Below are 24,186 nucleotides of genomic sequence, written 5' to 3'. Positions count from 1 at the left end.
ACCCCGGAGGACACAGGACGACATGGGCGGTTACACACCGGTAACTGTAACCTGAAGTCTTGAACAACTGTGAGTAAAACCTGAAGACTGCACCCCACTGTGTCCTTTAATAATTGCTGCACCATTACCAGCCCTGCACTACACAGCACCAGCAACATCTACCAACACAATTCATCATATAATGCCCTGGAGCTTAGCCCTGCCCGTGGAGAGCTGAACCAACTCTGCGGCGTCACCATCAGCTCCAGTGGACCTACACCTCTGTGAATACAACACCAGTGGGAGAAGCTGTGCAGCAAGAGTGCAGCTGTACAGAGACCTGCAGTCTCGGTGACAGGCTGTGCAAGGAGCGACAACATACAGTAAGTGTGGCGCCCCTGCGGGTTCAGTCGCCACAGAGGTACTGCATCTCATCCAGAGGTGTGGTATCTCACTCTCAGGTAAGGAAGGAGTACTGCTCGGGACCCTAACACCTGCATCCAACACTACACTGCTCCAGACCAGCAGGAAGGGTAAGATGCGTTGCTTCCTGCTGAGTCCTGTCCCTGGTTGGAGTGGGGGGAACCAAAGTAGGGGGAACCATGTAGTGGGTGTGGGTGGAGGAAGTAAATCAGGGGAGCATTGAAAGAAGTGATATAAATAGAGAAGCCATCTTGAAAGGACAAAGCAGTCTGAGAGGAGAAGTAGAGGGAGCAAGTACTCGGTAGGAGCTCTGCTCAGAAGGAGGAGGGCCTAGCCAGAGAGGCCCAAGACTGAAGAGAGGAGCAGGAGAAAGGCTCCAGGAACATGGAAGGGACCCCAGGGGTACGGGTAGTGCTGGAGGCCACCCGTACGCCCGAATCTGCCAGGAGGTGGAGGGGTCAGGTCGCACAGAGGGGATCAGTCCCTAAACTAGCAGAGTTGTTTAAGCCTCAACTAGGAAACCGGAGGCTGCAGTATTTCAGGTACTGCAGCCGCAAGCCACATCTAATCACCAGAAAGGTGGCCATAGAGGACCCATGGGACAGAGAAGTCGTCGCCTGGCAAGGTCCGCGGCCACTGGCCTGAGACACTGGGTGTGAGGTGCAGGGAGATGGCCAGAAGGAACACACAGAAGGGGGTCCCGTTACATACTCCGGAGAGACCTGGGAGTTTGCTGAACCCCTCCCTGAGTAAGCACAGAACGACGTGGGAAGTTACTCTAGTACTGGTAACTGGAAGTCTAAGAAACCGTGAGTAAAGCCTGAGGACTGCACCTCACTGTCTCTGTGATCATTATCTGCGCAATCCTCTGCACTACACCATAACAGCAACATCTACACTGCCCTGGAGCTAAGCTCTACCTGTGGAGAGCTAAACCAACTCTGCTGCATTCACACCAGCTTCAGAGGACCTGCATCGCAGCGGCGGCTCCATATAGCCCGGCACCGGGTACCCCACGGCCCAGGGGGCGGGTCAACTTTGGCGTCACGAACAGGATATGAACCCACCCGTTATCACCGGGTATTGTGCGCCTAGAGACTGTGTTCTATACTGAATGTGGCACCCGCCCCAGAAGAACGGGCGCCATTATGTGCTAGACCAAAGACAACAAGAAACCACCTCCCATCATGGGCCGGGTTCCAGAATGGCGCCAAAAGAGAGGCCTGCCCCGAGCAGCAGTGACCATGTACAGTACAGACCAAAAGTTTGGACACACCTTCTCATTTAAAGATTTTTCTGTATTTTCATGACTATGAAAATTGTACATTCACACTGAAGGCATCAAAACTATGAATTAACACATGTGGAATTATATACTTAACAAAAAAGTGTGAAACAACTGAAAATATGTCTTATATTCTAGGTTCTTCAAAGTAGCCACCTTTTGCTTTGATGACTGCTTTGCACACTCTTGGCATTCTCTTGATGAGCTTCAAGAGATTGTCACCGGAAATGGTTTTCACTTCACAGGTGTGCCCTGTCAGGTTTAATAAGTGGGATTTCTTGCATTATAAATGGGGTTGGGACCATCAGTTGTGTTGTGCAAAAGTCTGGTGGATACACAGCTGATAGTCCTACTGAATAGACTGTTAGAATTTGTATTATTGCAAGAAAAAATCAGCTAAGTAAAGAAAAACGAGTGGCCATCATTATTTTAAGAAATGAAGGTCAGTCAGTCCGAAAAATTGGGAAAACTTTGAAAGCGTCCCCAAGTGCAGTTGCAAAAACCATCAAGCGCTACAAAGAAACTGGCTCATATGAGGACTGCCCAAGGAAAGGAAGACCAAGAGTCACTTCTGCTTCTGAGGATAAGTTTATCCGAGTCACCAGCCTCAGAAATCGCAGGTTAACAGCAGCTCAGATTAGAGACCAGGTCAATGCCACACAGAGTTCTAGCAGCAGACACATCTCTTCAACAATTGTTAAGAGGAGACTTTGTGCAGCAGGTCTTTATGGTAAAATAGCTGCTAGGAAACCACTGCTAAGGACAGGCAACAAGCAGAAGAGACTTGTTTAGGCTAAAGAACACAAGGAATGGACATTAGACCAGTGGAAATCTGTGCTTTGGTCTGATGAGTCCAAGTTTGAGATCTTTGGTTCCAACCACCGTGTCTTTGTGCGAAACAGAAAAGGTGAACGGATGGACCCTACATGCCTGGTTCCCACCGTGAAGCATGGAGGAGGAGGTGTGATGGTGTGGGGGTGCTTTGCTGGTGACTCTATTTGGGATTTATTCAAAATTGAAGGCATACTGAACCAGCATGACTACCACAGCATCTTGCAGCGGCATGCTATTCCATCCGGTTTGCGTTTAGTTGCACCATCATTTATTTTTCAACAGGACAATGACCCCAAACACACCTCCAGGCTGTGTAAGGGCTATTTGACCAAGAAGGAAATTGATGGGGTGCTACCCCAGATGACCTGGCCTCCACAGTCACCAGACCTGAACCCAATCGAGATGGTTTGGGGTGAGCTGGACCGCAGAGTGAAGGCAAAAGGGCCAACAAGTGATAAGCATCTCTGGGAACTCCTTCAAGATTGTTGGAAGACCATTTCCGGTGACTACCTCTTGATGCTCATCAAGAGAATGCCAAGAGTGTGCAAAGCAGTCATTAAAGCAAAAGGTGGCTACTTTGAAGAACCTAGAATCTAAAACATATTTTCAGTTGTTTCACACTTTTTTGTTAAGTATATAATTCCACATGTGTTAATTCATAGTTTTGATGCATTCAGTGTGAATGTACAATTTTCATAATCATGAAAATACAGAAAAACCTTTCAATGAGAAGGTGTGTCCAAACTTTTGGTCTGTACTGTATGTGGATGTGTCCATAAAGCTGGGGGGGCTGCCCCAAGGTGTGTCTGACAGCAAGCTGCCATGGAACCGCCCCCGAAAGGGGAGAGGAGAGGAGAAAACTGGGAGACAGGGTGGGGTCTCCAGCAATCTAGACAGACCGCACCTGGCAGGCGATATGGAGGAGAGTCAGGAGCAAGCTCCCGTCCAAGGCCTGCAGCGATCAACAACGCTTCTCACCCTGGAAGAGGCAATGGCAGAGCTATCCCTGGAAGATACCGAGTTCTTCCAGGCTGAAATCCAGGAGCTAGGCCGGAGGATGGATAGGGCCCAGCAGGATGCCATCGCCGGCTGGAAGAAGGAGCTGCTGGAGAAGCTTGTGATCCGGCCGCAGCCAGCGCTGCACTTCACCAGCAGCGTCCCAGCCCCGGAGGAGCCTGAACAGAGCCAGGAGGCAAAGGACGGCACAAGCGCGGCCGCGGGAGCACGTAATAAGAGACTCCCTGTCCTGGGCGCTGAGAGTGCTGACCTGCTCCTGGGCTCCCTGGCAGAACCTCCGATCCCGGGCGCCTGCTCTGCCAATCTGCTCCTGGGTCCCTTGGCAGAACCTCCCATTCTGGGCGCCTGCTCCACCGACCTACTCCTGGGTCCCCTGGCGGAACCTCTGATCCCGGGCGCCTGCTCTGCCGATCTGCTCCCCGGTCTCCTGGTGGAATCTCCCGTCCCAGGCGCCTGCTTCGCCGACCTGCTCCTGGGCCCCCTACCGGAGCCACCAGCCCCCGCACCCGAGTGGGTATATGGAAGCCCCGCCTACGACTGGTCTGCCAATTATGAAGACCAGCAAGGACCCCCTTTGACACCTGCACCCCTGGTTACCTGCCAGGAGGGAGAGGAGTTCCAGTGGGACAACTGGGAGGGAGACCTCATGGGGTTCCCGTGGGAGACGCAGACCCAGGCCCTCCGGAGGGAGGAGTACTGTAGACGGGAGCTCCTGCAGATGGAGAAGGAGCGTCATGACCGGCAGGTGCGGTGGGAACAAATGGAGGCCCGGAACATGGTGGCCAAAATCTGGGCCCGCAAAGCCAGGTCCACTACGTCAAGTCCCCGTCTGGAGGGGATAGTCGTAAAATTTGATCTGGATGGTGGGTGGGGCTTTGTGAGAGAGCCGCAAACTGATCGGGACGTGTTCGTCAACTGGCGGGAGGTAGAGCCCCACCTCCAACAGGGGCACGCCGGCCGAGACCTTTATCCCGGTGACTATGTCACATTTACCCACCACAAGGGCGAGCGCGGGTGGTATGCCCTCCAGGTATACCGAGTGGCGAAGGGGAGGAGAGACATGCCCCCGCAGTACGAGGCTGAAGACCCGGCTGGGTCAGCCTGTAGAAACCAGGAGTTTCCCCCGGAGGGAGCCCCACTGTTAAACTGTCTGTTTTACAGAAACTGTCTATAGTTACCTGGAAAGGGTACAGCAGTGACACTGCAAGTTTAAAAAGTTGAAAAGTTTGTGTTTGCATAAATACCCGGTAAAGGTAAAAGGACTGTCAGGTTATGGACAGTGAATAACCAAAACTTTCCGTTGTACATAGTTGCACTTCTTAAAGTGCCCCTTATTGGTTTTATACATACAAAGCTGACCTCAGAACAAAAACCCGTTTGGCGTGGCCGAAGATGTGGTCCAGCACCGGAATCATCCATGCCCTGCAGCCACGCCCAGGGCCTACGTTGAGGGTTTTCGGGCGGGTCCCTCATGTTCACCAAGTAGCACCTTGTTAAAGAGAATGGACACCCGTACTGTAACCTGCTACAAATGTTTTATGTAAAAAGGAACATGGTATTAAAAGTGCTTTTATGATGTTTGATAAAACAAATGTAACGTTCAAGAAATGTGCCTCCCATAAAGGGAAGAACTGTTATGTTTATAATCTTATATGCGAATGCATTCAAAAATTTTGCATGTCTTTAAAATATGTTTTGCTCTGTTCCAGCCCGTGGACGTGCTGTGATGCACCCCCTTGGCCGTGGGGTACCCAGTGCTGGGCCGGTAGATCCTGGGGGATATGTCACAGTGGCGGTGACCCCGTCCGTGACCCAGGGTGGTCAATAAAAGGGGATTATTTACAGGGGATTTATATACAAAGTTCGTGACGCCACCTGTGGTATGCGGCTATGTGGAGCCGCCGCTGCTGTGCAGAACCTCTGGAGCGGTTGTTAGTGCAGCAGGGTTGGTGTGGCTCTCCACAGGTAGAGCTTAGCTCCAGGGCAGTGTAGATGTTGTAGGTTGTGCTGGGCGTTGTAGTGCAGGGTTTGATGGCGCAGCAATAATCACTGAGACAATGAAGTGCAGTCCTCAGGGTCTTTACTCACGGTTATTGCAGTCAGTGTTACAGGCACCAATGTAACTTCCCTCGTCATGCTGCGCTTACTCAGGGAGGGGTTCAGTCCACCCTCAGATATCTCCGGAGTACTTAACAGGACCCCCTTCTATGTCCTCTCTCTGGCCGTCTCCCTGCACCTCATGCCTAGTGTCCCAATCCGGTACCTGCGGGCCTTGTCGGGCGACGTCTGTTCTGTCCCCTGGGTCCTCTATAGCTACCTTCTTGGTGAGACTGATATGGACTGTTGGCTGCAGGACTTGAAATACTACAGCCTCCGGTTTCTAGTTAAGACATAAAGTGCTCTGCTAGTTGAGGGACCGGTCCCCTTTGTGAGGCCTGACCCCTCCACCTCCTGGTAGATTCAGGGGTACGGGTGGCCTCCAGCACTGCCCGTACCCTGGGGTCCCTTCTTCCGTTCCTGGAGCCCTTCCTGCCTCCTCTCCTCTCACTGTAGACTGTTCTCACTGTTCTGATCTGATCTGAACTCACTAAACAAGATGGCTTCTCTATTTATACCTTCCTTCCATGTGCTCCCCTAAGCTACTTCCTCCACCCACACCCACTACATAGTCCGTCCCCACAGCTAGGGACCCGGGACTGTGCTCTTCCTTAGGAGCAATCTCGCCCTACCCCCACTGTGGGTATGTGTTGGATGCAGGTGTTAGGGTCCCGAGCTGTACTCCTTCCTTACCTGAGAGTGAGATATCACACCTCTGGGTGAGATGCAGTACCTCTGTGGCGACCGAACCCTCAGGGGCGCCACAGCTGTGTTTTACTATATGGCGCCCCTGAGGGTTCGGTCGCCACAGAGGTACTGCATCTCACCCAGATGTGTGGTATCTCACTCTCAGGTAAGGAAGGAGTACGGCCCGGGACCCTAACACCTGCATCCAACACATTCCACTTCAGTGGGGGCAGGGCGATATTGCTCCTAAGGGAGAGCACAATCCCTGGTCCCTAGCTGAAGAGTGGAACCATGTAGTGGGTGTGGGTGGAGGATGTAGTTCAGGGGAGCACAGGAAAGGAAGTGATATAAAAGAGGGAACCATCTTGGGTCAAGCAGAGAAGACAGTTCAGTTAGTGAGAAGTAGAGGGAGCAGGAGCTCTGCAGGAGCTCTGCTCAGGAGGAGGGCCTAGCAGAAAGACCCAAGACTGAGAAGGAGAGGAGCAGAAGGAAGGCTCCAGGAACGAGGAAGGGACCCCAGGGGTACGGGCAGTGCTGGAGGCCACCCGTACGCCCGAATCTACCAGGAGGTGGATGGATCAGGCCGCACAAAGGGGACCGGTCTCAAACTAGAAACCGGAGGCTGCAGTATTTCAAGTCCTGCAGCCAACAGTCCATATCAGTCTCACCAAGAAGGTAGCCATAGAGGATCCAGGGGACGGAACAGATGTCGACCGACAAGGCCCGCGGTTACTGGTTTGGGACACTAGGTGTGAGGTGCAGGGAGACGGCCAGAGAGGGAGAACACACAGAAGAGTCACCGCCACTGTGACATCTCTCCTAGCAACAACCGGCCCGGCATCGAGTACCCTACGGCCCAAGGGGCGCGTCAGAAGGAGGAGCTGCTGGGGAAGATCGTGACCCGGCAGCAGCCAGCGCTGCAGTCCACCAGCAGCGCCCCAGCCCCGGAGGAGCCTGAACAGAGCCATGAGGCAGAGGAAGGCACTGTGGGAGCAGGTAAGAGGAGACTCCCTGTCCCGGGCGCTGAGAGTGCTGACCTGCTCCTGGGCCCCCTGGCAGAGCCTCCAATCCCGGGCACGCTGCTCCGCCGACCTACTCCTAGGCCCCCTACCGGAGCCACCTGCCCCCGCACCTGAGTGGGTGTACGGAAGCCCCGTCTACGACTGGTCCGCCAAATTTGAAGACCAGCAGGGACTCCCCCTGACGCCCACACCTGCACCCCCGGTTACCTGCCTAGGAGGAGAGGAGTTTCGGTGGGACAACCGGGATGGGGACCTCATGGGGTTCCCGTGGGAGACCCAGACCCAGGCCCTCAGGAGGGAGGAGTACTGCAGACGGGAGCTCCTGCAGTTGGAGAAGGAGCGTCATGACCGGCAGGTGTGGTGGGAGCACATGGAGGCCCGGAACATGGCAGCCAAAACCCGGGCCCACAAGGCGAGATCAACCACACCTAGTCCCCGTCTGGAGGGGATAGTGGTGAAGTTCGACCTGGACGCTGGGTGGGGCTTTGTCAGAGAGCCGCAGACGGATCGGGACGTCTTTGTAAATCGGCGGGACGTCGAGCCCCATCTCCAACATGGGCATCCCGGCCGAGACCTCTAGCCCGGTGACCGTGTCACCTTTACCCACAAGGGAGAGCGCGGGTGGTATGCCCTCCAGGTATACAGAGTGGTGAAGGAGAGAAAGGACATGCCCCCACAGTACGAGGCTGATGATCTGGCTGGGTCAGCCTGCAGAAACCAAGAGTTCCACCAGAGGGAGCCCCACTGTTGAACAATTTGTTTAAAAGGACTGTATATAGTTACCCGGAAGGGTACAGCAGAGACACTGCAAGTTTAAAAAATTTATTTGTTTTTATGTCCATAAAGTAAGGGTATAGAGACATTAAGGTTATGGACGGTGAATAACTGAGAAACTTTACTGTAAATAGTTGCACTTCTTAAAGTGCCCCTTATTGGTTTTATACAACAAGACTGACCTCAGAACAAAAACCCGTTTGGCGTGGCCAAAGACGTGGTCCAACACCTGGATCATCTATGCCCTGTAGCCACGCCCAGGGTCTACGTTGAGGGTTTGCGGACGAGTCCCTCATGTTGTTCATGTTGCACCTTATCCACTGAGATGGACACCTGGTTACAGATCTGTTTGCTGAACTTACTTGAAGAGTGATAAAAATGTTTTATATGTGAAGAATGTTATTGAAAATGCTTTCATAATGTTTGATATGCTAAGGAAACCTGTAACGTTTAAGAAAATGTGCCTCCCATAAAGGGAAGAAAAGTTTTGGTTATCATATTCTATGTGGATGCATTCTAAACTGTGTTTTTACTCTGTTCCAGCCCGCGGACGTGCTGTGTTTTACCAGGGGGGTATGTGGCGCCCCTGTGGGTTCAGTCACAACAGAGGTACTGCATCTCACCCAGAGGTGTGGTATCTCACACTCAGGTAAGGAAGGAGTACTGCCCTGGACCCTAACACCTGCATCCAACACTACACTACTCCAGACCAGCAGGAAGGGCAAGATGCGTTGCTTCCTGCTGAGTCCTGTCCCTGGTTGGAGTGTGGGGAACCAAAGTAATGGGAACCATGTAGTGGGTGTGGGTGGAGGAAGTAAATCAGGGGAGTATTGAAAGAAGTGATATAAATAGAGAAGCCATCTTGAAAGGACAGAGCAGTCTGAGAGGAGAAGTAGAGGGAGCAGGAGCTCTGTAGGAGCTCTGCTCAGGAGGAGGAGGGCCTAGCCAGAGAGGCCCAATACTGAAGAGAGGAGCAGGAGAAAGGCTCCATGAACGTGGAAGGGACCCCAGAGGTACGGGTAGTGCTGGAGGCCACCCGTACGCCCGAATCTGCCAGGAGGTGGAGGGGTCAGGTCGCACAGAGGGGACCGGTCCCTAAACTAGCAGAGTTCTTTAAGCCTCAACTAGGAAACCGGAGGCTGCAGTATTTCAGGTACTTCAGCCGCAAGCCACATCTAATCACCAGAAAGGTGGCCATAGAGGACCCAGGGGACAGAGAAGACGTCGCCCGGCAAGGTCCGCGGCCACTGGCCTGAGACACTGGGTGTGAGGTGCAGGGAGACGACCAGAAGGAACACACATAAAGAATCCCCGTTACGTACTCCAGAGAGACCTGGGAGTTTGCTGAACCCCTCCCTGAGTAAGCACAGAACGCCGTGGGAAGTTACTCTAGTACTGGTAACTGGAAGTCTAAGAAACCGTGAGTAAAGCCTGAGAACTGCACCTTACTGTCTCTGTGATCATTATCTGCACCATCCTCTGCACTACACCATAACAGCAACATCTACACTGCCCTGGATCTAAGCTCTACCCGTGGAGCGCTAAACCAACTCTGCTGCATTCACACCAGCTCCAGAGGACCTGCTCCGCAGCGGCGGCTCCATATAGCCGCATACCACAGGTGGCGTCACGAACATTATATAAAAACTATAAATCCCCTGTAAATAACCCCTTTTATTGACCGCCCTAGGTCACGGACCGGGTCACCGCCACTGTGACATCTCCCCTAGCAACGACCGGCCCGGCACCGAGTACCCCACGGCCCAGGGGGCGCGTCATAAGCATCTGGAGCGGTGAGTCCTACCCCAGCAAGGGTGAACTAGGGGGGGAGAAAGATGCCCAACTTAGGCGAAGCTCCAACAGCTGGTGCTGCCGCAGCCCACATAGTGCCACAGTCTATGCCATGCATCCCAGGAGCGGCCTGGTTACCACAATACTCTGGAAAGAGGGGGTGGTATGCGCTTGATGTGCGGAAGGCAAGCGCGGAGGACATGCCCCTGACTTCTGGTGTCGCTGACACTGGCCGTCCACAAGCAGCTTCTGCTCCGGCTGCAGCCAAGTACCCCGGAGACAGAGTAGCCTACACCCGTTACCGTGGAGAACATGGGTGGCACGCCCTCCATGTTCACAGGGTGGTGGAGGAGGAGAGCATGCCCCTGCCATACTATAATACTGCCCCTATGTACAAGAATATAGCTACTATAATACTGCCCCCTATGTACAAGAATATAGCTACTATAATACTGCCCCCTGTGTACAAGAATATAACTACTATAATACTGTCCCCTATATACAAGAATATAACTGCTATATTACTGCCCATATGTACATGTGGCTGTGCATTATTCTATGTTTACAGATAATCTTCTTGTTATAAGAAGTAATGATGAGTCATTCTGGATGTTTCCGCTCTTTCCTCTGTTTTTTGGTTTATACCCATGTATAGCCGGGCTGGCATCCCCCAGAGATGAGGGATATAACATGTGGAGTCTGCCTGTTGCAGATAAAGCTTCACTTCCTCATCTCCTTCTGATTAGAGTGAAAGAAGTGGACAGACTGACACTGAGGCCCCCTCATATGCAGACAGACTGGCACACAGGAGGTACAGACACTGAGACTGGCACACAGGAGGTACAGACACAGAGACTGGCATACAGGAAGTACAGACACAGTGACTGGGACACAGGGGGTACAGACACAGAGACTGGCACACAGGAAGTACAGGCACAGAGACTGGCACATAGCAGGTACAGACACAGAGACTAGCACACAGGAGGTACAGACACAGAGACTGGCACACAGGAGGTACAGACACAGACTGGCACACAGCAAGTACAGACACAGAGACTGGCACAAAGAAAGTACAGACACAGAGACTGACACACAGAAGGTACAGACACAGAGACTGGCAGACAGATGTAGAAAGTAATGTCCAAATAGGTAGAAAAGAGACAAAGGCTCAGGTGGCATAAATACAGTGGCTGGCACACAAGTATTGTGAACTATAGTTAGTAGAGAATTAGTAGCTGGTACATAAGTGCTATAAAGAGACTAACAGACAGGTGGTAAAGCCACAGTGACCGGCGCACAGGTGGTATAGACACAGTGACCGGCACACAGGTGGTATAGACACAGTGACTGGCACACAGGTGGTATAGACACAGTGACTGGCACACAGGTGGTATAGACACAGTGACTGGCACACAGGTGGTATAGACACAGTGACCGGCACACAGGTGGTATAGACACAATGACCGGCACACAGGTGGTATAGACACAGTGACCGGCACACAGGTGGTATAGACACAGTGACTGGCACACAGGTGGTATAGACACAGTGACTGGCACACAGGTGGTATAGACACAGTGACTGGCTGTTGGGTTCTAAAACAAAGTGATGGATGATAATAAACAGAAAAATTGAAGAACAGACGGGAAAGATGAACCGGGACGGGATGGATTTTCGGGTCATTTTGGCACTGGTCCTTGTGGTGCCCTGCATCATGGAAGGTGAGGTGGACGGCGCGGTATATATACATTGATAATGGCTGCTCTGAGCAGAGTATAATGACAAATTCTGTAACTTTCTAAGCCTCAATACGTTCAAGATCTCTGCTTGTTGTCAGGGAATAATTCAGCCATTCCCATTTCTTTAGGTTGCCTGCTTTCTTCGTCTCCTTACCTCTCTCTGTCTTTCCTGATTGGACATAAGACCCCCACCCTGCAGTGTCTCCTCTGCCTGGACATGAAAGCTTATCCTCAGCAAAATTTCACCTTCACCCTCACGAGGAATGGAAAACTCGCCCGCTTCAGCCAGATATCGGCTCAGAGGATACTGTACCCATTGGAAAACAAGAAGAACCACACTGGCCTGTGGAGATGTAAGGTGCGGGAGTTCCCCAAACTCAGGGAGGAGTATTACCTGGGACCCCCCGCACCTGCACAGGAAGAAGAGAAGAAGGAAGACGCAGGTAGGTAGGGGGTGGCATAGACTGGTGGGCACTGGGCAAGAATGTGGGACTGGTATAGGAGGTATGAGCTCATCTATTCTCACATATCCCTCCTTTCTCTCCCGCAGAGCTTACACTCTATTTTCCTAGTAATCTTTTGTCCCAGTGCTGCCCCCTAAGTCTCAGGCCTGTATTACAGTCATCATTTACAAATTGTTTCTTTGCTCATATGTAAGACGAAATCTCGGTCCCTCCCTCCGCGGTGTCCACCACAATCCTGCTGACCATCGCGACTGCGGCGCTTCTACTTCTCATCCTCGTGATATCGGTCACATCGGGCATCTGTATAAGGAAGCGAAGCAGGTAGGGGGTGACATCAATAAGTCTGAAATACAGAGAGTCGTGTGTCTCTCTAGATCTCTGCTTGCTGCATTTAAGTAAACAAAAATATGTCCCCTGAAGTGGACAACTCCTTAAAAATTTATTGAACTGTTTCTTTAACAGATACCCATCCCATTTCTGACGTTTTCTTAGCTTTGTCTGACTTCCCTTAACAAAGAGCAGATGTGTCTGGAGTTTTTCTGGCAATTCCCTATGGGAAAAAAAGTATGTAAATGAGCTCTCTGCAAGAAAGAAGGAAATTGATCAATGATATCATTCTGACTGCATGCAGCCACCACTAGGGGGGAGCTCATGATAGTTTCATGCATACAGCCAGTTTCATACATTCTTCTGGCCACATTCCGACTAGAAGTGAGCAGCCTCATACAATTCACTTGTATTGAGCGAGGCTGCGCACGTCTAGTCGGAATGTGGCCAAAAGTATGCATATCTGGGGTCACGTGACCGCCTGCTCCCGACGTAGGCACCAATGAATCCTGACAGCACGATGTGAGGATTCACACAGGGACTGCAGACTTTCATGCCAAACCTGAACAACCACTTTAAGGGTATGTTTAGTATTTGCAGGAGACTTTTCTTCTACAAAAACCAGAGCGTTGTTAGGAAAAGTGCTGCATAAAATATGATCAATTTTGCGGCATTTTGTGATGCAATTTTATGCAATTTTTCCCCATCCATTTAAATGGGTGAAAAATGCTGCAAAAACACAGAAAGAATTTACATACTGCAGATTTCAGAGAAAAAAAATATGAAATGGTTCAAATCTGCAAAAGCCAAAATGCAGCATGTGAACAGGCCTTAAAAGGATTGGTTGCCAGTGTACCCGCACAGCAGCTCTCATCATCCCCCCCACCATGAGACTGAGGGTAGTAGATGGGTTACCATGGAGGAAAGCAGGAGGGATCTACTGAAGGCTTCCATCACTGCCATCTCAGTCCTCCTTTGAAGCAAAGCCTGGAATTGTAAATTTTTCACTTTAAACTTGAGTATTGCAATATATAGAAGAAACAATGGAGCGGGCAGCACCTGTATACTGATTGATTGCTAACCACAGAGTCACCCGGCAAATTTGGCTCATAAAAAAAGCACTGTATGGGAAAAGGGACCCATGCGTATCGCTCCTGAGGAAGCCAACTCTTGTGGCGATACACGCGGAGTCCTCTTTCATATGACATATGGGTCGAGAAGCTTGAAAAATAAACATCCGGTATTGCTGCATTGGTCTGTAAAAGTTGAAACCTAACAAAGAAATTATTTATACCATACGTTAAACGCCAGAGAGAAAAAAAACAACAATAAAACAAAAAGTCGGAATTGCCATTTTTATTTTTTTCAAAATTCTGAATTTTTTTAAAGTGGCGAAAAAAAATAATGTGTGTGTATATAAATATATATATCTATATGTATTTTTATCCACCCTTTCACACCATTTGGATTTTTTTCCGTTTTTTTAGCACATAATTTTAACCATATAACTAGTAAGGACCGTCCCGCAAAAAAAAACAAACAAGCCCTCGTGTTGATGGATAAATAAAGTTATGGCTTTTGGAAGAAGGGGGAGAAAAGAAAAAAACAAATCGAGAGAGCAAAAATGAAAAAGTGCAAGTGCACAAAAGGGGTTAATAAATATTATTTTTCCGATACTGAAACCATCATTTTATGAATTTTTTTACATTTTTTTTTTTTTTTATTTCTTTTAGAAGACGAAAATCCGTTCCCCATCAACATCACAAAGGTAAGACTGAAATATTTCCTATAAGGGGTTCACTTAGTTTCTGTGACTATGTTTCGCCTTACATGATGTCTTCTCTGGTTATAGCTTAAGATACATTCACAATTCTGCTGGTTTCCTGTTGTATCAGAGCAGTGCATTGTGGGTGCTCAAATAACAGTCACATGTCAGGTTGGGAGCCAAACTGCTGACTGTTTCCAAGAGCAAAGTAGCAGAATAAATGGAACAGGTAGACTTTTTGGATCTTTAAGTATGTGAACCCTCCATTTTTTTCTTTGTACAGACGGAGTGAGAGGAGACAACTTCCCGCTCACAGAAAATCTTGGCCCCGACCTAAGTATTCCTAAAGTGGAGACAGTGAGTATCAACTGCTCCAGCATCGCCCCCTTCTGGAGATACAGGGAATGACATACTGATATTTAATTGTGCTAATTTTTCTAGGACACAGAAGTTTCTTATGTGGAGCTGGAAATCATCTGGGATCCTTCTAGAAAAGCTTCCAGGAGTCTTAATACGATATATGCAAATATCATGTGACAGCAAAAGGAATGGCGGTAAACGTGGAGAACTCCTGGGAGGAAGGAGTTTTCAGGATTTCCTTTTTATCATGTTGAAGACCCTACAATCATCCTCTGCCGGAGAGAGTTTCCTATTGGCATATCCGATCCTTATGTTTCCTGTGGGGATCAGCGATGCACTCGATGCATGTATGACGCTTATCTCCAGTTTTAGAAAAATATCAAACAAGTTCATGGGGAATCTCAATCTTGCTTTCTAAGTTGTTTTTTTTGATTGTGTAATGCTGCTGTAATCGCCCTTTCCAAAATGTACAGCCACATTGCTTACCTTATCACCTTCAGCTAATGGAGTGAGCGCAGCTCCGGAGTATAATACAGGATGTAACTCAGGATCAGTACTGTATGTACACAGTGACTGCACCAGCAGAATAGTGAGTGCAGCTCTGGAGAATAATACAGGATGTAACTCAGGATCAGTACAGGATCAGTAATGTAATGTATGTACACAGTGACTGCACCAGCAGAATAGTGAGTGCAGCTCTGGAGTATAATACAGGATGTAACTCAGGATCAGTACTGTAATGTATGTACACAGTGACTGCACCAGCAGAATAGTGAGTGCAGCTCTGGAGAATAATACAGGATGTAACTCAGGTTCAGTAATCTATGGTGTAAGAATAAAAGGCACAAAGGGGAAAAAAAAAAAAAGTGAATAAATATACCCTATTTCCACTTGCAAATTCTTTAAATATCTTCCACTTGCATGCAAATTCTTGAAATATCTAAGGGAAGCACCTTGAAACATGAATTTTTTGCAGCTTGTGATCTACACCGTCTATACACACCATTATAAAACAAGGAGAGGCTAAGTAGCTATTTTTCTTATCTTGAGACTATGACTAACAGTATGCATACTGTCAAAAATATTAAGGATTTGTCTCTCCCCCTGAAACTTCTCACTCCCCCTCCTATATACTGTTTGTCAGAGTAGCAGAGCTGACAATCTACAGAGCTGTCTGTATGCAAATTAGCGCACACACACAGGAGAAATGCCTAGTAGGCAAATGCTAACACAAAGGGAACTGCTAACCCAATTAACATGCGAGTATTTTCCAGTGGCACAGGCTTGCGATAAATCTACACCTAGGTGAGAGAGAAATAGTCCCGGGCTTCAAAAGAATTCAACAGAAAGCTACAGTCTGTCCAGCACCGACGCGAAGTAGGGAATATCTAGAGTTCTATACCTCAGATAATGGGGCCCATATTTTTAGTGTCAGGGTCAGCTAAGGAACAATATACATAATCTTCCATGGCTGTGAGCCCGTCCGATGAGCGATAATGCAAAAAGTATAGAATAACAGACCGCAGCTATGTCAGTTGTGGTCTCTAAAGAAAGGTAAATTCATAATGGAAAATATGGCATCACTTGCAAGCTTCTGTGATCAACCAGTGATACGTTATCCCAGAAGTTAGAGATTCTAATAAAAATATGAAGGCTGGAGCGCAGCCCACATGAGCTCATCACAGGGGGTGTGTGGGCAGGTCTCCCCCTTTGACATAAAAGACCCAGCCGAAGGTGGGTCAGGACTCCTGTTGGAAGTACATCTCGATATGTAACACAGGTCACTTTTGCTGAACGGTCATAGGAGTGCTTCCCTCTAACTATACGGAATCATCTCTGCGATCTTTATAGCAAGTTCTTCTCTCAACCTATGTTGTGTAACTGTATATTCTGTACTATGTCACCTTTTGTATATTTTTCATGAACACTGCCTCCCTTTTGGATTAAATATAAAATTTAATAGTCTTGTTTCTTTTGTTCTGTAATCGTTCCCTCCCCCGAAGCCATACGCTGCCAGAAAGCAGACGTCCAACCAGGCCTGTATTGTAGCTCAAATTTGGTCGGTGGTGGCAGTGAACAAGTGGGTTATCGTGAAGCTGGCAGTGACCGTACTGGGGCGTATACACATTCCATGCGTTGGAATACGGAGGTGTGTACGCCATACGTGCACTTGCTGATACCCATGTAGCAAGTAATCGGGATCGTGTGCGCACTAACTCCTGCTCAATCCTGAATGATGGCAGCGGTGGGATATTGCGTGATCTCCCTGGTGTCGTCACTGTGAATCCCTGACACTATTTGTACTTTCCTTATTACGATTTAGATTAAAATCATAACTACTTCCTCCTTGATGGCCGTTACCATCAGCAGATGTGGAACTGTGATGGGGACAGCTGTTGCCCCAACCCTTGCCAACATCCATTTGGCTTGATGAGATTGGGAAAGTTTTTTTTTTTTTTGCTGATCACATGTCCAAAGATAAATAAAATGACCCCAGACATTCATTTTAAGATGTATTAATAGTTTGGAGAGACACTTCTAAAGTCCACCGTAAACCGTTTATTGGACATGAGAAGTGCCCACACCAAAAGTGCCATTAGACTTTCCCAAAAAAAGGAAAATTCTTATTTTTACAAAAGATTTGTTCAACTTTTGAGTCTCTTAAAAAGAAGATCATTGGAACTAAAAAGGTCACTGGAGAGAAATGACTCTGGAAAGTGCAATTAAAGAGGCAGATATTGTTGCCTTTAGAACCAACAGACGAGATCTACCAACTCCAAAACCCAAAAGGTGACAACGTCAAGCAAGACCTCACTCCAGGCAGAAGAGTAAAATTTCAGGTGAGGTGCACGCCACTTGTCAGATGTTGGTGTGCTACTTAATGAATCAGGAGCTTTTGACTCCTACACGCTCCCTTATCAAGACCGTGAGAAAAATCACCAATCTTGATGAATCAGAGTCCGTGACTTTGCCTTGTACATTAATTTTCTGTAAGCATACACCAACTACTATGAAGTGATATTTCACGCCATCCGTTCCCCAGTATGTTAGAAGAAATGTATCAGACAGGTCATTGTCTTGAAGCAGTTTATTTATAAATTCAAAAGTGTTAAAAAACAAAAAAAAAAAAAAAATCAGTTTCCAGCATATTAGATGAGAGAACAGAGGTTGACAAGGTACAAGTTCTCCAACTGACTGTTAAAGGGACAGAAAATGCATTTAACAAGTGAAACACATCAATCACTTGCTCAAACCACAGGGGTAAACTCTTCCCAATACCTCCATCCAAGCAAAAAATAGCACCAAAAGGCAAAAATCGGCAGATCGCCAGCCAAGATCCGACAGGCGGGATGTGCTGCTGACAATCACAATTGTTACATTCAAGATGAAGAAGTGTCAAGACAAGTGGTGAACGACAGTCAGAATAGGTGCATCGCCCCCTAGTGGTCAACTGGCTGATTGCTGCACAACGTGCATTGCTTTAGAGTAGTGTTCTTAAACCTGTGACTACAGCTGCAGGAAAAAAAAAACAAAAAAAAAAAAAAACAATTAAGGATGGAAGAGATGGTATTAAGCAAAATAAAAAAAAAAAAAAAAAAAAAGTTTAGGAATAGTTAGGGGCATGATGTAAAGTTAATTTTTTTTGCACCACCTCAAAAGAAAAAAATAAATAAATATATCCACCACGATGTTTAGGGGGCAAATATACATTGAATCATACTATGGGTAGTTGATCGAATATAAAGGACACAGGAGTACTACTTTGCACCAGAAAAAAAGAAAAACTAATTCCCTTTATATAAACCATAGTATTACTACAATGCTATGTAAACTGCTTTAAGGTGTTCCCATCTGAAAAAAAAAAAATAATAAATCTAAAGAGCAAAAATTCTAGAAAAAAAGTGAATTAAACACTGAAAAAAGTCTAATTTAACTATGAAATGGAAACCTAGAAACCCACAAACAGGGACAGACTCATTGCTGAGAATGTGCTTAACAACCCTGGACAATGTACTGAAAAAAAACAGACATTGTGGCAATTAAACCATATTCTCCTCCATCACAGCTGGGACTATTAATCAGATTTGTTTTAGACCTTAGAAATACCAACAGTTCTAACCATAGAGTATATTGCATTCTTCAGGTGCTTGTAAGCACCATCTAGTGGTCATATAAGACATTACAGCGATGTAGGCTTGAGCTAGATACTGGTAGAGGAAAAAAAAAATAAAAAAAAAATTGTTTCATCCAAAAACCAGGCCCTGAAAAAGCCTCCAATGTTCTGATATGGGTGTATTTTTTGCTGGAATGTTTATTTATGAACTATATAAGCCACTAAAGAGTCGACATCCCACAATAACCGGATTCAGCAATTCCAGGCGGGCATGTCCATGTCCTGTCATCTATAGGAAGAAATGAAAAAAAAAAAATCTATATAAATTCCAGATAACTACAGGCAGCCTTGGACTGTTCCTAGATATGTAGAAGCACACAGTGCTACAGGCGGCGCGCGTCGGTGTAATATGTATGAGACCAGTAAACCAGAGACGGATATGTTTGCTGTATGACGATATAAGAGGGGAGGCTGCCCCCTATATGACCAGCGGGCTGACGACTCAGAGTTCCAGCTTGCGGTTTATCAGTATAGAGCAGGCGGTCAGACATCCTCCGATCTTCGACACTTCTGTGCAAGATGCTGGGACTAGTGTATAATCTGTCAACTTCTGAAAAACCTAGAAGAAAATATATATATTTTACACCAGACCTGCATTAGTAATCTGATTTCTTTAATTTGGCAAGTGATAAAATGATGTCTGATGCCACCACTAGGTGGAGCTCACAGCATACATCTCCCATTGATCCCAATTCTGTCTGTTGTGTGACGGGAGCTCCCCCTAGTGGAAGCAGAAGGCATCACATGTGTGTTTTTAATACAAAGCTCTAAATATCAAGGACAATAAGCTTGTATTATGAGCCCAAAATTTAGAACTCCCCTAAAAAAAAAAAAAATTGTAACACTCTTTGGGAGACACACACCGACATTACAAATCACAGTAGTGCACATGGAGAACTAGGGGTTTCAAAGCAAAAGGTAGAAATGTGGGTCTTTTCAGGTTCTGATTGACAGTACAGCGCCTTTTACTATTAAAAACAGGGACAGGACCAACCAATCTGAAAAGACCACCCGTCACCAGTGGACGCACAGAAGTGGCATTTATTGTATCTACCCCCTGGGAAGGGACCATCACCTGAACACTGTTGGGATATTCCTCCGCGCTGCGATGAACCAAGACGTTGGATTTGGGACCCACGCGAGCATAGATGCAGTTGGCGGCAGCATCGTCGGGCACAGTCAGCGTCTCGTAGTGATGATCCGTCAGCTGCTCCATCATCTGATAAAGAGAGAAGGTCGAGTTTACATTTTTCTTCAATTTATACAGAAAGCCGGGAGGTGAGCCGATACTTCTACAAGGAGAACGCCGACTGTTTCCACCTGCCAACAATCCAGACTTGCCTTCAGAGCTCTTCTCGCCGTGTTGCTGCTGCCGATCACCAGGGTGTCGGGGCCGGCCATACTGCAGAAGCTCTTTAGATGCAATTCTCCTGTAACTGGTACGATGGAAACTGCATAATCCTAGGAGAAAAACAGAGTCCAGACATCTTTAGAGGGTTCTACAGGTTCTTAATGAACACTGAAAGTTTAGTTGGAGATCTCAGCTGTTTCCTCCAGGAAGCGTGCAGAATGGACAGGCCTGAGAGCCAACATGAAGACAGCAAACCTAAATGTGTAAGGCAATGTGTAACTGCGTACAGATCTGCCATTTTGGTTGGCTAGGACCTTTGCAGGTCAATCCAGTACTTACTGGCCATACGCATTAGATTAACCCGGGTGACTGGCAAGCCATCTGATGTGTACAGAGGTGCCCAGACTCCATCCCCCCCATGACAAAGTGTCAATGGTAGAGAATATCAGGCTGATTGATTTCAACATGCCCCATCTTTTTCATTCTAATGGAAGATAAGCTGCCGCCAGAGGTGTTTGGCAGCTGTTAATTCCTTCCTTTAATTCAGGACCTTTGCACAGTGGGCTGAAGCGAGCCTGCATATGTATGGAGGTGAGGACAGCCATCGGTCAGGGAAGTGACAATTCACATTAAACAGTACAGGTGTCAGGGGGAATCGAAGCATCAATATAGGAGTGGTACCAGACAGACATTAACATTTGGTTTACTACCTGATAGGTCTTTGCCACCATCTCAGCGCCTTGGAGATTGGTCCACTTTGACAAACCCACAAAGATTTCTGTACCTGCAAGAAAAAAAGTTAGAATAAAAATAAATCAAACCAAAGATCGCATGAAACCAAGCAATACCAGACCTGGCCAGTTGTGTGGCGCCATTTCTGGCAACAAACCGTAAACTTTTTTTTCTTTTTAACCAAGTTCACTTCTAGAAGACCAATTTTAGATGCAGTTTCACATTTAAGTGATTCATATACTATTGTTCAGCTCCATTGCACACAATTTTTTTTCTGTATACAGCCCCTATACAGACCTATGTGTCTCCTGGTTACAGACTACAAACTTTTGGCATCTCCACAGTATTGAACAGGTAGAAACGCAGCATCCTAGGTGCCATGACTTTTCAATACTTCTATGCATAGTTGTCCCCCCCCCCCCCCCACAGCAACATTTCTAGACATTTTTCTTGTAAGTGTTTTCTACACCCCCACCATCTTATCACCCGACCTTAAAGGGTCTCATGCTGCATCCGTCCACCCCAACCTTCTTCCTCCCGAGGATCCTCAGAGAATCTCTCACCTGTAAAAAGGATGTCGCTGGCATCCAACGTGGCACTTTCATCTGTAAGTTCGTAAACTCGAAATTTCAACTCTTCGAACAACTTGTACAAACCTTCTGTCTGAGGGGGAAGACCGAGAAGAGCAAAGGGTGAGGAGGGACGAACAAGCAGATGGTAGATTATGAAACCAAGATGGGCTGCATACATAATCACACCCAGACCTCACCTCCTTTCTCCTGGCAGGGTTTACCGGACGGGTGATTAAAGCCGTATCTGCTATTACCACTGCCATGTCACCGATTAGTTGCCCTCGGGGTAGCTCTTCATTTGGAGGAAGCTCCATCACCTGGAGCCCTAGTTTCTGTCTTAAGATGCCCGAGAAGACTCCACTTTCCCTCTGCGCCCTTGCCAGGTCCACCTTCCCGTCCGCCTCCTGCGCCAGAGAGGAGGGCACCCCTCTGACTACAGCATGGGTGTATCTACCAGTCATTTTTAGATTTTTTTTTAAGCCCCAAGTAGGGGATTGCCAAAAGACCTCTCCTTCAGCCCTTTCTTCTGTGGTTGCCGTTGGTTTTCCTCCCTCGGTCTCCTGCGTGGATGAGTTCCTCTCGTCCTCTTGTTTCCTTCCTGACTTCACATCCTACAAGAAGGAATGACAGCAATGACCAGAAACGTATACATTGACACAAACACCCAGCGGTCTCCAGGCGGAGGACAATAAACAGAATGCATGGTCCGAGCAGCCGAACGGCTAAATTTGGTACCAAAACTTAAGAGGTGATAAAAGCCTCTGGGGAACAGCAAAGCCCCCGGGACATTCCAGCGCCATGATAGAAGCAGCTATAGATGACAGACCGGACCTTGGATCCGAGCAAGTGGCAAATATTAGAAATACCAGACCTCTCGGCCTTGTTGTGCCCGGGCACCACCCTGAGGAGCCAGTGAGTGTTCCTCTAATGGCCAAGTCATCTCTGCCACCCCAAGCTTATGCTGAACCTGCTCCGGACCCCCCTTCTGAACTTCGTTGGGTTAAGTAAACCATTGTATACTCTTTTGGACTCTTAACCCATTGACCGCTGATAGGGTTACATGAAATACCCTTCCAACAAGTCATGGCACCTAATTAACCTGCAAGATGTATTGGGGTACACACAATGTAACCCTTGGCCATCACAGTGCACCTCCCAGAACTACAAAGGATAATCAAGGCCATACAACGTGGCAAGCCAAGGGTTACAGGATTATTACAGACTTCTAAAACAGCTGCCGCGTCTTCCGGAGGCTCATAATGACAATATAACAATAGATACGGGTGGTCCCACCACAGTTATTGCAAGTCTCGGACCCACTGGATCACAAGGATATTAGGGATTGCATCGGGCTGGTCTTATTTTTAACCCCTTATGGGGTACATAAGTGAATTTTAAAGGGGATGGCGAGAAAGAAGGGAGGGGTGGGAGAAAGCATGCATTGAACATGAAGTCACAGGATAGAGACCCCACCAGACACAAGATGGTCACCTCCAGCAGAGACTGCAGGGACCGAGGGGATGGGAGCAGGACAGGGACTGTGTGCAGGGGGTGACAGGCAGCAGGGCTGAGGGGCTGTGACAGCAGGGAGGAGGGGGGACAGGGTGAGGTGCAGCAGGGCCAGAGTACAGGGAGGGAAGGGGCACTCACCACAGGGAGGACAAGAGTCCAAACACGTGACAAGTCCTTGTCCCCAAACCGCAGAAAGCTGGTGGTCACCCAGCCCAGATCGTCCCTGCTGCTCCCCCTTTATCCCTCCCCTGTCTCTCCATCCCTCCCTTCAGCAGCTCTGGCTCCCTCCTCCTCCTCCTCCCAGAGCAGCACTCACTGGAAATAGGAGGGAAATCAGCACAGACTCCAATGTGTCTCACATGTAGCCTGGGGCAAGGGCTGCGGTCACACCGGGCCCTGGTGCCAGAGAAGAACCAAAGGGCGAAGAGACCAATGCTAGTAAAGACCCACCATAGTTGAGGGTCCCTTCGGGAATTTTGCATTGGGGCCCACGAGCTTTAAGTTACACACACAGTACACCTGTATGCACACCCCTCTCAGCACACCCCATTTATCCCCCTCCTTTCCCTATACACATACAATGCTTAACCCTTTCACAACCTTGGGTTTTGTCATTTTTGCTTTTTCGTTTTTTGTTCACAGAGCCATAGCTTTTTTATTGTTTGGTCAATATGGCCATGTGAGGGCTTATTTTTTGCAGGATGAGTTGTAGTTTTCAACGCCATTACTAGTTTTAGCATATCATGTACGGGAAAAAAAATCCAAGTGCGGTAAAATTGCAAAAAAAGTGCAATACCACAGTTTATTTATTTATTTTTTTACCACATTCACTGAATGCTAAAACTGACCTGCCATTCTTATTCTACAGGTCATTACGAGTTCATAGACACCAAAAATGTATAGGTTCTTTTATACTTAAGTGGTGAAAAAAAAATTCCAAGATTTGGTAAAAAAAAAAAAAAAAAAAATAGCACCATTTTCCAAGACCTGTAGCATCTCCATTTTTCAGGATCTGGGGCTGGGTGAGGGCTTCTTTTTTGCACGCCGGGCTGACGTTTTTATTGATAACATTTTGGGGTAGATCCGATGTTTTGATCGCCCGTTATTGCAATTTTGTGGCAACAAAATGGGGGGGGGGGGGGAATCACAGCTGATTGTTAGGTAAAACATTTCCCTACCTGTTTTTAAACAAACAAAAAGAATCAGCTGTGATCCTCTGCTGTAATGTCTGTATACTTCCCCCCCGCCCAGGAGCTGTGGTATGATCAGACCATGTCCCTGCA

The 24,186-nt window shown here is 47.8% G+C and overlaps 2 protein-coding genes across 7 annotated transcripts in view; one reads left to right on the top strand and one right to left on the bottom strand.

The window, feature by feature from the left end:
• The window catches only part of LOC141155095 (uncharacterized), a 67,119-nt gene extending 50,597 nt beyond the window's left edge, over window positions 1-16,522 (top strand). The window contains exons 1-6 of one of the 3 annotated variants that reach the window (XM_073641741.1): window positions 9,767-9,911; window positions 11,775-12,089; window positions 12,305-12,431; window positions 14,171-14,205; window positions 14,486-14,559; window positions 14,644-16,522. In XM_073641741.1, coding sequence (XP_073497842.1) covers window positions 11,864-12,089; window positions 12,305-12,431; window positions 14,171-14,205; window positions 14,486-14,559; window positions 14,644-14,739 — 558 coding nt within the window. In that variant the 5' untranslated portion in view covers window positions 9,767-9,911; window positions 11,775-11,863 and the 3' untranslated portion in view covers window positions 14,740-16,522. Of the gene's footprint in view, window positions 1-9,766; window positions 9,912-10,490; window positions 11,629-11,774; window positions 12,090-12,304; window positions 12,432-14,170; window positions 14,206-14,485; window positions 14,560-14,643 lie in introns of those variants that run through there. The other 2 variants (XM_073641739.1, XM_073641740.1) reach the window with 2 other exon arrangements.
• Window positions 16,523-17,678: 1,156 nt separating this feature from the next.
• On the bottom strand, window positions 17,679-23,200 carry DDAH2 (DDAH family member 2, ADMA-independent). 4 transcript variants are annotated; one of them, XM_073641738.1, is made up of 7 exons: window positions 22,883-23,016; window positions 21,589-22,002; window positions 21,383-21,482; window positions 20,798-20,871; window positions 20,078-20,197; window positions 19,812-19,955; window positions 17,679-19,295 (listed from the first exon to the last, which is right to left on the bottom strand). In XM_073641738.1, the coding sequence occupies exons 2-7, from the start codon at window positions 21,850-21,852 to the stop codon at window positions 19,179-19,181; spliced, it is 819 nt and encodes a 272-aa protein (XP_073497839.1). In that variant the 5' UTR covers window positions 21,853-22,002; window positions 22,883-23,016; the 3' UTR covers window positions 17,679-19,178. The 4 variants fall into 4 exon arrangements, with proteins under 4 accessions (XP_073497839.1, XP_073497838.1, XP_073497836.1 ...); XM_073641737.1 differs by having other exon boundaries at window positions 22,865-22,966; XM_073641735.1 differs by lacking the exon at window positions 22,883-23,016 and adding an exon at window positions 23,042-23,200 and having other exon boundaries at window positions 17,680-19,295.
• Window positions 23,201-24,186: the final 986 nt, after the last annotated feature.

The sequence above is a fragment of the Phyllobates terribilis genome, unplaced genomic scaffold, assembly GCF_046119375.1.
Source record: "Phyllobates terribilis strain yellow unplaced genomic scaffold, ASM4611937v1 Scaffold_7__3_contigs__length_470593459, whole genome shotgun sequence".
Lineage (NCBI taxonomy): Eukaryota > Metazoa > Chordata > Amphibia > Anura > Dendrobatidae > Phyllobates > Phyllobates terribilis.
The sequence above is the reverse complement of the archived record's forward strand: the minus strand, read 5'-3'. Positions and strand labels throughout refer to the sequence as shown.

Bases quoted from the DNA above. Each gene is read 5' to 3' on its own strand.
- DDAH2 (XM_073641734.1), bottom strand. From the start codon at position 22,331: ATGACTTGGCCATTAGAGGAACACTCACTGGCTCCTCAGGGTGGTGCC. The intron at 22,003-22,262 runs GTCTGGTATTTC...TCCTTCTTGTAG, and splicing joins GGGCACAACAAGGCCGAGAG to GATGTGAAGTCAGGAAGGAA. The intron at 19,296-19,811 runs GTGATGGTCCCT...ATTTTCTTCTAG, and splicing joins AATATCCCAACAGTGTTCAG to GTTTTTCAGAAGTTGACAGA.